The sequence below is a fragment of the Lemur catta genome, chromosome X (genome assembly GCF_020740605.2).
Source record: "Lemur catta isolate mLemCat1 chromosome X, mLemCat1.pri, whole genome shotgun sequence".
Lineage (NCBI taxonomy): Eukaryota > Metazoa > Chordata > Mammalia > Primates > Lemuridae > Lemur > Lemur catta.
The window spans coordinates 38,613,312-38,625,974 of record NC_059155.1 but is presented as its reverse complement, the minus strand read 5'-3'; the positions used below and the strand labels follow the sequence as shown (position 1 = coordinate 38,625,974).

General features: G+C 35.7%; 1 protein-coding gene and 1 pseudogene across 6 annotated transcripts in view; one reads left to right on the top strand and one right to left on the bottom strand.

The window, feature by feature from the left end:
- ATP11C (ATPase phospholipid transporting 11C) overlaps positions 1-12,663 on the top strand; it is a 177,923-nt gene that overhangs the window by 98,190 nt on the left and 67,070 nt on the right. For all 5 annotated transcript variants that reach the window (XM_045538911.1, XM_045538912.1, XM_045538915.1 and 2 more), the window contains exons 4-5: positions 272-352; positions 2,244-2,351. In XM_045538911.1, coding sequence (XP_045394867.1) covers positions 272-352; positions 2,244-2,351 — 189 coding nt within the window. The remainder of the gene's footprint in view (positions 1-271; positions 353-2,243; positions 2,352-12,663) is intronic.
- LOC123628891 lies at positions 4,183-5,233 on the bottom strand (annotated as a pseudogene). Its single transcript, XR_006731795.1, has one exon. The product of XR_006731795.1 is annotated as an L-lactate dehydrogenase B chain-like (transcript).

The window sequence follows — 12,663 nt, the reverse complement described above, 5'->3', positions numbered from 1 at the left end:
CTGACAGAGTGGTTCTCAATAAATAGGTGCTACATGAATGGATATATGAAAGGGGTTAATCCAAGCTGGGATGAAAACTATGCCCGAATATAGGATTATTTTATAAACTAACTGCTGTGTCGTTTGCTTTTGTTAATGAAAATTAACATTCACCCCACTATTGGAATATGTTTTGTCTGTATTTCTGTTTGAAATGTTTGTAGCATGTAAGTGCTGCATGTGAGTTAATAGCTAATTTTCATTTTATTTTCAATTTAATTTCTCTACCTAGGTCATAGTAGACACACCAACTAGCCCAGTTACCAGTGGACTTCCACTTTTCTTTGTTATAACTGTTACAGCCATCAAGCAGGTAAATTTTTTATTTATACTTATGCCTGCATTTCAGTCCAGGCTGGTTTGAATTTCATTGTCATGGGCTGTTTTTCATATCTAAATACAGTGGACGGTATCCTTCATGGATTTAGTGTGTATTTGGGTCCCATTGAAAACCTATTAAAATGATTGTAAGGCACATCTTTAATTTATTTTCTTCTTTCCTCCTCAATGTGTGTGTGGTGTAAACATAAAACAAAGAGTAGGTAGAAGGTATATAGCCCAGTCAGGAAATGGGAGATGGATTTTTTAGTATGTATTAATTGTTTCAGTACAGAAGGTTTGAAAAATTCGCATTCTTGTGAATTTTTTGTTGCTATTGCCTATGACAGAGACCTCAAGAGCACAAATACTTTAATTTTATTGTTTCTTCTGATGCTGTTGAAGGGAATGGTGGGTAGAGGAGACTTTTATTCCTGTTTCTTATCAGAGCTGATGAACTGCCACAGATTATGATATGGATGTCTTTGAAGTATTTTAGATATTTTATATTCTAGTACTTTTGAAAAATTCCAGATAAAATTGAAAATGCAAATAGGAAACTGGAAGTGAAGGGGATGGGTTAACAATATTTGTCATGTATTGGGACAGTCCATAGCACCTGACTATTTGCAAACATACTTTTAGATAGTACTTGACAAAGTGCTTTTTAAAAGGGTACCAAAGAAGCTTGCAAAATAAAGGTCTGCTTAACAGTACCAGGAACAAAATTACCTTTCTTCTTGGGGTTATCTGGTTTTCTATCTTGCCTACCAGGAACTGTAAGGATATTTTATTAAATGTTTGGTTGCTAAATAAAGACTTTTGGAATGTTCTTTCCCTTAGGCTGTAGGATTATTTTCTTTAATATCCTAAAATTGCTGGTACCAAGAATAGCATGTATGCTTTTCAAAAGCTTTTACTGATTCATTCTACTCCCAATACTAGTTCATGTTAGGGCCTTTCTTTCTTCACTGGCATCACAGAATGTACCCTATGAAGTGATAGCCTAGCATTGTCATAAAGAAGGACAGAAGAAGAAAGGATATAGCACCTCAGGGGGGAAAAGGGGGGCCAGGGAGGTGATCAAGAGATTTTTCAAACACTTTTATTTGACAAGGTACAGACATCACAATGAAAAAAAAAAAGCCAAAGGAGTATAAAAAAGAGAGGAAGTCATGCTCAGACAATTGAACATCTTCCTTCCTTAGTTCTTTTGGCTTAAATCTACTCCAGACAAAAACCTCAAAGGAAAATGAACCATTAGATCTTACCCTGATTATATTGAACTCTAAAAAATAAATACCAACTTATATTTTCTTTTATTACCAAGTCAGTAGAGAAGTTTAGCTGTTGATCTCTAAAACTTATTAGATTCTCTGCCAAAACAAGTGTAGCTTATCTTTTCTGTTCTATGAGAGTGGGAATTACAATATTTCCTTGGAAGTGATCACTCTATCAGTCTACTATAATATGTATAGAAGAATATATTTAAGTGACTAGATCTATAAGAAAATACAAACTCAGAACAATCTTTTTTCAAGTTAAAATGTAGAGAATTAACATTAACTTGAATAAGAATAGAATTAGAAGAATAAATCACAGTCTTTCACAGATGAAGAATATTAAGACTCAAATGCCTGTGTTTTCATTACTATTTATCTGAAGAATGAAGAAAACTTTTAACACAATAAACCTATTTACCTAAGTGGCATTTTGAAAATGTATCTCAGATTTGCTATTATTAATAAAATGTACAGCATTGTCTCTTTAGCATTCTGAGTTGAAATTAACACTGTAATTATAAACGTCTGCTGTTGACTCAGAGGGTATAGAAATTAATTAACTATTATCTGAGCTTGATTATATAGTTATTTTTATCTTTCTAGGGATATGAGGATTGGCTGAGACACAGAGCTGACAATGAAGTCAACAAGAGCACGGTTTACATTATTGAAAATGCAAAGCGAGTAAGAAAAGAAAGTGAAAAAATCAAGGTATGTTTTTTTGTTCACTCTTTTTTTTATTGTGGTAAAAGTACATCATTTTAAAGTGTACAATTCAGTGTCATTTAGGACATTTACAATGTTATGTAACCATTAACTCTATCTAGTTACAGAACATTTTCATTACCCAAAAATGAAGCCCCATACCCATAAGCATTCACTCCGCATTCTTTGTTCTTCCCAGGCCCTGGCAACAATAATCTTCTTTCCATCTCTATAGATATGCATATTTTGAATATTTCATATAAATAGAATCAGACACTCTGTGGCCTTGTTTCTGTGATTTCTTTCACTCGGTAATGTTTTCGAAATTCCTCTGTATTATAGTATGTATGAGCACTTGATTCCTTTTGATGGCTGAATAATATTCCATTTTGTTTATTCATTAGCTAATAGACATTATTGCTGCTATGAATGTTCCATTTTTTGTTTGGACACCTGTTTTTAATTCTTTGGGATATATACCTACGAGGAGAATTGCTGGGTCATATGGTAATTATAGGTTTAACTTTTTGATGGACCACCAAACTGTTTTTCACAGTGCCTGTACCATTTTACATTCCTATCAGCAATGTATGAGAGTTTTAAGGCACTATTTTTTATCTGAAGATCTCAGGCAATTTAATTTTCTATTCAAATTAGTCATTGTTTATTATTATCTAATAAGACCCCTGTCAAATAACATTTTAGACTTACCTATATCAAAGACTTAATTTTTGGTTCCCAGTAGATTTCCTAAATTAATAAACTTTATTTTTTAGAGCAGTTTTAAGTTCACAGCAAAATTGAATAGAAAATATAGAGAGAGTACCCTTACACCCACTATTTGCAAACACACACATTCTTCCCTACTATCAACATCCCACACCAGAATAGTATGTTTGTTACACTCAATGAACCTACTTTGGCACATCATAATCACCCAAAGTCCATAGTTTACATTAGGGTTCACTTAGTGTTATATATTCTGTGTGTTTTGACAAATGTATCCACCATTGTAGTATCATACAGGATAGTTTCACTGCCCTGAAACTCCTCTGTGCTCTTGCTATTCATCCCTCACTGCCCCCTGGCAACCACTAATCTTTTTACTATTTCCATAGTTTTGCCTTTTCCAGGATATCATTATAGTTGGAATCATATAGTATGTAGCCTTTTCAGATTGTCTCCTTCACTTAGTAATAAGCATTTAAGTTTCTTCCTTGCATTTTTATGGCTTGATAGCTCATTTTTCTCTAGTGATGAATAATACTTAATTTTCTGGATGTACCCCAGTTTATCCATTCACCTGCTGAAGAGCATTTTAGTTGCTTCCAATCTTTGGTAATTTTAAATAAAGCTGTTACAAACAATTATGTGCAGGTTTTTGTGTGGATGTAAGTTTTCAGTTCATTTGAGTAAATAAAAAGGAGGGAGGATGCTGAATTATATGGGAAGAGTATGTTTAGTTTTGTAGGAGACTGCCACACTGTCTTCCAAAGTAGTTGTATCATTTTGTATTCCCACCAGCAATAAATGAGAGTTCCTTTTGTTCCACATCCTCACCAGCATTTAATGTTGTCAGTGGTTTGGATTTTGGCCTTTCTAATAGGTGTGTAGTAGTATCTCATTGTTGTCTTTTTTTTATGATAGAGTTAATTTTATTTGTTCAAGGGCTTATATTGCTAGCATTAAATCAAGCATGGGCTTTGATTCTTTGAGCCCAAATTCATTTATTTAGGAAGATAAAAGCAAACTCTGATCCATGTACATGGATGAAAACTAAAGGCTCAGGGTTAATCACATTGTAGTTTTTGAAATTCTACAGCCTAGAGCTCAGCAGTCACAGGTCTTTCAGTTCCTTCTGGATGTCTCACGGGGTATCTGCACTTTTCTTGAGCTGAGCAACCTCATCATCCTTTAGCTTCTGGTTGATAACACTGGTTAATCCCCGAGCGTTGAGTATACACGGGAGGTTCAGGAAGACTTCATTCTCAATACCATACATCCCCTTCACCATTGTTGATACCGGATGAATCCTGGATAGATTTTTCAGCATGGATTCAATAAGATCAGCTACACTTAATCCAATGGCCCAATTGGTATATCCTTTTAGCTTGATAACTAACCTCATATGGACTCTGAACCATCATCTTATGGACTTCTTTCCAATTTTCACTATCATTGTCTGTTCCCATTTCTGGATTCAATTCCTGGAGAGAAACACCTGCCACATTCACTCCACTCCACACAGCCACGCTTGAGTTGCCATGTTCTCCCAAAATCCATCCATGGCAGCTGCTGGGATGAATGCCAAGTTTTTCAGCCATGAGATAGCGAAATCTAGCAGAATCCAGATTACACCCACTTCCAATCACACGGTACTTGGGTAATCCGCTTAGTTTCCAGGTAACATATGTAAGAATGTCCACTGGGTTGGAAACCACAATTATGATGCAATCAGGACTGTGCTTGACGATCTGGGGAATAATGAACTTGAAGACATTAACATTTCTCTGCACCAGATTGAGACAACTCTCTCCCTCTTGCTGACAGACGCCTGCAGTTACTACCACAATCTTAGAATTGGTGGTCATAGAGTAATCTTTATCTGCCACAATTTTAGATGTCTGAAGAAATAAGCTCCCATGCTGCAGATCCATCATTTCTCCTTTAAGCTTGTCTTCCAAAACATCCACAAGAGCAAGTTCATCAGCCAGAGACTTTCCCAGAATGCTGATAGCACATGCCATACCAACTTGTCCAAAACCCACTACAGTGATCTTATTGTTTGGGACTCCTGCCTCTTCTTCTGCAACTGGCGCAATGAGTTTTTCCTTAAGAGTTGCCATTGTGCACAGGAGAGAGATGGCTCTGGAGCCCGCTGTAATAGTTGTGCCTCATTGTTGTCTTAATTACCATTTCCCTGATGACATGATGTGGACCTTCTGTTCTTATGCTTCTTTGCCATCTGTATATCTTCTTTGGTGAGATGTCTGTTTGGTTTTTTGCCCATTTTTTAAAGCAGGTTGTTATGTTATTAGTTTTAAGAGTGCTTCATATTCCCAATAGGTAAATTGTCTTGCATATTATAGTAACGATGGGAGGAAGGCTACAGAGTCACCTGGGTTTGACATAGAATGTCTTCCTTTTTCTCCTTTTTTTCTGCATTCTCTGTAACCCAGGGGGAGAGACCCTATGCTGAACTAGGATAGGTTAAGATCTGAAGTTTCCCAAACAAGTACAGCCAAACAAGTACAGAAACCCAACATCATTATTCACCAGAAGAACCAAAGACAGTCTAAATGGCTCATAGCATTAAATCTGTCTCTCCCAGGGCACTAAGTAAAATTGCAAAGCAAGCAAAGACCTACATGTCTCTTTTCTCATATCCTGTTTCTGATTTTGCTGTCACTCCCCATCCACCTCCACTTTTAGAAAGGCCCCCATCTTTCACTTTCCCTTCACCAGGCTTTTTTGCCTTCAGGCTAACCTCAAGCAGATATAATCTTGATTAAATAAGTTGATACTTTTATGTGAAATGCTATTTGATTTAGCCCTTTCTGAAGTATAAATGTATGAGAAGACATACTTATTAACCAGTAGTCTCTAAATGGTAAATTGCTTGGCTGGGGAGTAGAGGGAGAGGGTGTCAGGACACTTTTTGAGCAGGAAAGTGACTTGATATGCATCCTCAGTATGATGGGGAATCTTTGAAGTATATCTTTTTTTTTTTTTAAATAAAAGTGGAGGATAGGTAAAATGGAAGTATGGGCAAACCTGCAATCAGGGAGACTAGTTAGGTGGCTGTTGCCATAGTAGATGAGTTTATATTAGGATGATAGTAGTAGTGATAATGATAAAAATAATGGGTACCATTTATATAGTATATCCTGTGTTTCAGACACCCTTTTTTACATGACATTAACTCATTTAACCTTTACTTCCTAATAGCCCTATGAAGTAGGTACTTTTATTATCCCCTTTTTACAAATGATGCAACTGAGACACAGAGAGGTTAGGAAACTTGCCCACAACTAGTAAGTGGGAAAGCTGGGATTTGAATTAAAGCAAGTCTAGACGTAGAGTCCATGCTATTAGCCACAACTCTCTGCTACCTGTCTAGATTTTAAGGGAAATGGATATATTGAGGAAATGTTTTGGAGTTAGCATCATCAGGATTTAGTGATTTATTGGATAATGGAGGGTAAGAAGGATAAGAGAAAAAAGAATAATTAAGATAGTCTTCTTGGTTTTGGCCTGAGCAACTGGGTAAATTACATTAGTGCTATTAAATAAAATGCTAGTGCTTTAAAATAAGATGGTGAAGACTGGGAGACAGATTTAGGAACAGAGGTGGGAATGAAGGGAAATCAGGAATTCACTTTTGGCCATGTTAAGTTTGAGATACCTATTAGACATACAGTTGGAGTTGTCAAGCCTGAAGCTCAGAGGAGATGTTTTAGCTAGAAATAGAAAGTTGTGTGCCATCAGCTTGTAGATGCCATATGGATGCCACGAGACTGGGTGGAATCACATAGAGCACAGAGAATGAGACCTAGTAACAGGACTTGAGGAATCCCAATGTATAAATACAGTTATTTCTAATGGAAAGAGTATGTTTTTGGCATCAGAAATATTAGAAATAAGATATGTAAGATACCTCTTGATAATACGTCATGGTTTAATGCCAAATAGAAATAAAAGTTGTTCTCTGGTACTTCAATCAATGAATCAACCAAAATGTATTCAGAAGAGTTATAGAAGAATGAAAAAAATGGTTATTGTTCTCAAGAAGTTTTACAATCTGAGTCATGACACATACTGCTAAGAGAATAAAAATACAAGAAGGTAACTGATAAGAACCCAGTGAGTGTTAAAAAAATACTCTTTGAATATAGAGAAGGAGAATGAAAGCAGTTTTCTCAGATGAAGTGGCATGAAATAGATTGTAAAATTCAGAGAGACAGAGTGTGAAGACATTTGAGGATCAGGGCAGAGAGTGAGAGACAACAGAGTGAGGGATAAACGGGTAAGAAAGAGGTAGAGAGGAAGTTCCATGGGCTAGAATGAGGAGTTAGGTTAGATTTAATAGTGAAAGGAGTTGAGTTGAATCTTTTTTTTCAATATAAACATTTAATGCTATAAATTTTCATCCAAGTGCTGCTTTAGCACCAGCCCACAAACTTTGATATATTTTCATTTTCATTCAATTCAATATTTACTAATTACTCTTCTTCCTTGATTCATGGAAATTTATTAATAGTTGGGAATTTTCTAGATAGCTTTTTGTTATTGATTTCTAGTTTAATTTCATTGTGTTCAGAGAACATAGTTTATATCATTTTGATTTTTAAAAATATATTCAAGATGTTTTTTATGGCCCAGATTGTGGTATATTTTGACGACTATTCCACATGCACTTGAAAAGCATGTATAAGAATATGCATTCTGCTGTTGTTGGGTGGAGTTTTATATAAATGTCAATTAGGGCAAGTTGGATGACAATTTTTTTCAAATCTTCTATATACCTACTAAATAATTTCCTACTTGTTCCATCAATTATTGAGAAAGGAGTCTAGAAATCTCCAATTGTAATTATGAATTTGCTTATTTCTCTTTTCAGTTTTATCAGTTTTTACTTCGTAGTACTAAGTGAAAAAATAATTGAGATTGTTGTTTTCTTGGTGAATTGGTCCCTTTATGTAATATTCCTCTTTATTCCTGGCAGTATTCCTAGTTTTGAACTAATTTGTCTTATAATATTAATAGTCAATCCAGCTTTATTTTGATTAATGTTTGTATGTTATTCCCCATCTTTTTACTTTACTCTTTTTTTTTTTTTTTGAGACAGAGTCTCACTCTGTTGCCCGGGCTAGAGAGCTGTGGCGTCAACCTAGCTCACAGCAACCTCAAATTTCTGGGCTCAAGCGATCCTCCTGCTCAGCCTCCCAAGTAGCTGGGACTATAGGCATGCGCCACCTTGCCTGGCTAATTTTTTCTATATATTTTTAGTTGTCCAACTAATTTCTTTCTATTTTTTTAGTAGAGACAGGGTCTTGCTCTTGCTCAGGCTGGTCTCGAACTCCTGAGCTCAAACGATCCACCCGTCTCGGCCTCCCAAAGAGCTAGACCCAGAGAGCTAAGATTCCAAGCGTGAGCCACCACGCCCGACCATTTTCTTTACTTTATTCTATCTGTGTCTTTATATTCCTATTTAGGTATTATTTTTTAAATCCAATCTGACAGTCCCTGTCTTTTAATTGGATCGAGACCATTTATATTCAATGTAATTGTTGATAATGGTTTGACTGTCTTGCTCTCTTTTGGATTATTTGAGCATTTTTTGGTGATACCATTGTATCTTCTCTGTTGGCTTGCTAATTGTACATACTGTTGTAAATTATTTACATGATTGCTCTAGAGTTAACAATATATATTTTAAAGTATTAATCTTAGCTTCAAACAGTGTTATACTACTGCATGTATAATGTAAGAGCCTTATAATGGTATACTTTCATTTCCTCATTCACATCCTTTGGTATTGTCATACATTTTACTTCTATATTTCATGAAGCTCACAATGTTAGTATTTTTGCTTTAGGCAGTTGTCTATGTTTGTGATAAAATATATATAGTATAAAATTTAACTTTTAACCAATTGTAAGTATACAATTCAAAAGTGCATTCATGATGTTGTACAACCATCACCACTAACCATTTCCAGAGCTTTTCCATTATCCCAAACAAAACTCTGTATCTATCAGACAATAACTCCCATTCTCCCTTCCTCAGCCCCATGTAACCTCTATTCTGCTTTCTCTACCTATGAATTCTACTATCCTAGATACTTTATATAAGTGGAATTATACGATACTTGTCCTTTTTTGTCTGGATTATTTCACTTAGCATAATGTTTTAAAGGTTAATCCATTGTCATAGCATGTATCAGAATTTCCTTCCCTTTTAAAGCTGAATAATAGTCCATCTTATGTATATAACACAGTTTGTTTATCCATTTATCTGTGCATGGAAATTTGGGTTGTTTCTGAGTATTTTTGACTATTTGACTATTTTGAATAATGGTGCTGTGAACATTGATGTACAAGTATCTGTTTGAGTCTCTGCTTTCAATTCGTTTGGTTATATAACTTGGAATGGAATTGCTGGATTGTAATTATCTTTTTTAAAACTTTTAAAAAAAGATTAATAACTGTGTTTTATATTTATCTACATTTTTATCATTCCATATTTCCCCATGTAGATAAAAATCTTCATATAGTATCATATTATTTTACCCACAAAGGACTTTCCTTAGTATTAATATTTTATAGTGTAAGTCTGCTAAAAGTGAATTATCTTAGCTTATGTTTGTATGGAAAAGTTTTCATTTCACCTTCAATTACAAAAATTATTTTTCTGGGTGTCTTGATTAGAGCTAGAGGTTTTTTTCTTTCAGTCCTTTAAACATGTTACTCCATTGTCTTCTGGTTTGCGTAGTTTCTGATAAGTCTGTTGTCATTTAAATTTTTTCCCTCTGTATGTAATATTTCTTTGATACCTTCAAGTTTTTCCTTTCCTTTTCAATTTTCAGCAGTTTGACTATGTTATGCCTAGATTTTGTTTTTCATTGTAGTTATCCTCCTTGAAGCATTCTTGGATCAATTATTTCTTGGCTTTGATTAACTTTGGATCATTCTTGGTCATTATCTCTTCACATTTTTTTCTGCCTCATTCCCCTTCTCTTCTTCTGGGACTCCAATTAGAGTTAGATTGTGATATTTTCTTACACCTCTTGAGTAATCTGTTCTTTTTTAAATACACTCCTTTTTTGCCCTTTGTGTATCATTTTGGATAATTTTAGTTGACCTTCCTTCAAGTTTACTGTTTTTTTTTCCCTTTGCAAGGTGAAAACTATGTTTTTTGTTTTTAACTTTGCATTTTTTTTTTGTACTATCCATCTTTCTGCCAGAATTCCTCATCCACTCTCGTATGTTGCTTACCTTTTCAACTAAGTACTTTAACATATTAGTGATAGCTATTTTTAAGTCCCTGTTTCATAATTCCAAAACCTGTACAATTGTAGGTTTGATCCCATTGAGTCTTTTATCTTTGAGTGAAGGCTTATTTTTTCCTTTTGTTTTTAAGCATCTTATATTTTTTAATTGAATTTTAGACATTATATGTAAAAGAATGGTACAGGCTAAAGTAAGTAATATGTATCTTCTGAAATGGGCCCAGCCTCTTCTCTCGGGCCACTATCATTGGGGTTTGAGTCAATCTAGTCAGCAGTTGGACTAATTTTGGTTTTTGTTGTAACTATTGATACTTTTATTGTGCCACTGGACTTCAAATTCCTTGAGTGGTAGAATGCTATTGCCTTGAACTTTGTGTAGGGCCTGGTATGCTGGAGGGTTTTTCATGGGCTTCCTTTTCTACCATCTGCTCTCAGCACATCCTGCACTCATGAGTCACAGAAAATGCCTCTCCCTGTTCCCTTGCTTCTCCTCCAGTTGTAGGCTGCTATTTGTTATTCAGTGTAAGGCTCCTGGTGGGAACAGAGTGGTTTCTTGGTTCTCTTGTTCCTGTCTCAATATTAGGCAGGCCTTATACACCTGAGCCTCAGGGTAAGAGACTTTCTCAATATTTTCACCCCACCTCCCACAGTAGCTGAACTTTTGCCTTGTATCAGTGCCAGGTCCTTGTTACAAGTGGGTTTCCTGTCCCATCCCCTACATCAGGCTGCTTTTGTTTCTACCTCTCTAGCAGTAATGATGTTTCCCTGAGACTATGCCAGGGAAGGTTTCCTGCCTTTCTCCTAGGTGTAGATGGCTTTTGTCTCATATGAGATAGGGGTCCGCAATTCTGGCATGTTTTGTGCCTGTCTCTCCACAGCAGTCAGTCACTACCTATATGACTATACCAGTGAGGAGGGTCCTTTTCGGTCTTCTGCCCTCATGCTTTCTCATGAGTATCCAGTGGAAGCCTGTGAAGAAGAGCTGGTGAGTGGTTATCCTCTCGTCTCTCAGGCTTGTAGAGATTCTAAACTGTCCTATTAGCCCACACCCAGCCTTTAAGAATTGGTTAAAAATCTAGTTGTTTTCTTCTTACCCACTTTTATGGTAACCATCTCTTCCTCCTGTGCTGTCAGTTGTGAAACAGTTCAACTGTCCGATCACTCCTCACAAGGACTTGTTACTCTTTGAAATTTAGTTTACTTGGTTGCCTTGGCAACCTCAGCTCTCTGATGGACTAAACATTTTATTTTTTAGATTATCTGTTTTGTTCTAATATTCATAATGGGCAGGGGTGATGTTTTCTTGTGGCTTTTAAAACGGTAAGTACTATAGAAACAGAAGTCTAGAGTTGATTTTCTAGCTGGATCATGTCATTCTCTTTCTTTAAAAGTCCTGTACCTTTGCCTTCAGAATGAGGCCTGAATCCCTTGGCCTAACCTGCCAAGCCCTTTGTGATCTGGCTCCTGTCCGTCTCACCAGTCTCAACTTGCACTGCAGACGCAGGGACCTTTATATTTCATATCTGAGTAAATCATAGGTGTTGAAAAAAGTGGACCCTTTGTGCGTTTTATTTACCAGTGCCTGAGGCTAATCTTCCAACCTCTGATGAGTATTTCCTTCTAAGATGTGTTAGGATTTTGTTTGTTATCTTTCTTCTGCATATTTAAGCAGAGATTGTGGTTTTCTGTAAGCAACATGAGTGTTTATGGAAGTGAGGAAGGAAAAATCCAACAAAATGAAATATTATTTACAAATTAGTTAAATTATTGATACTGTCGCTCTTGGCTACTGAGTAAGATTGGCAAAGAAAATAAAATTATTCCTGAATAAGTATTGAAATCCTCATCTTTATCTGCCAACTCATATTGCAAATAAGACAGGTGTTCCACGTATTAGTGCAGCATTTCACAGCTAGTGTGTCCAGGTCAGTGTGCCAAATATTGACTTAAAGCAGCCTCTTCCCTTTACCTGAGGGTGCTGTATAAAAGTATTATTTATCATTTTCCATATGTACCATGGTATGAAAAATATTGGGAAGCACCAGACTAGAGAATTTCTTACATCCTTCCAAAAAAGTGTTCAGACTATTCATAGGTTGAGAGTAAGGTAGTTACAGGGTATTAGTAATAATTATAATTAATACTTAACAAATGGTTAATATATACTAGGCACTTTGCTTAATATTTTACCAGTATCATCATTTCATACTCACATCAGTCCTCTGAGGTAGTTGCAATCATCTAAGACACTTACCCAAGATCATATAGTTAAGTGGCAGAGCTGGGACATAAACTCATGTTAAAAAG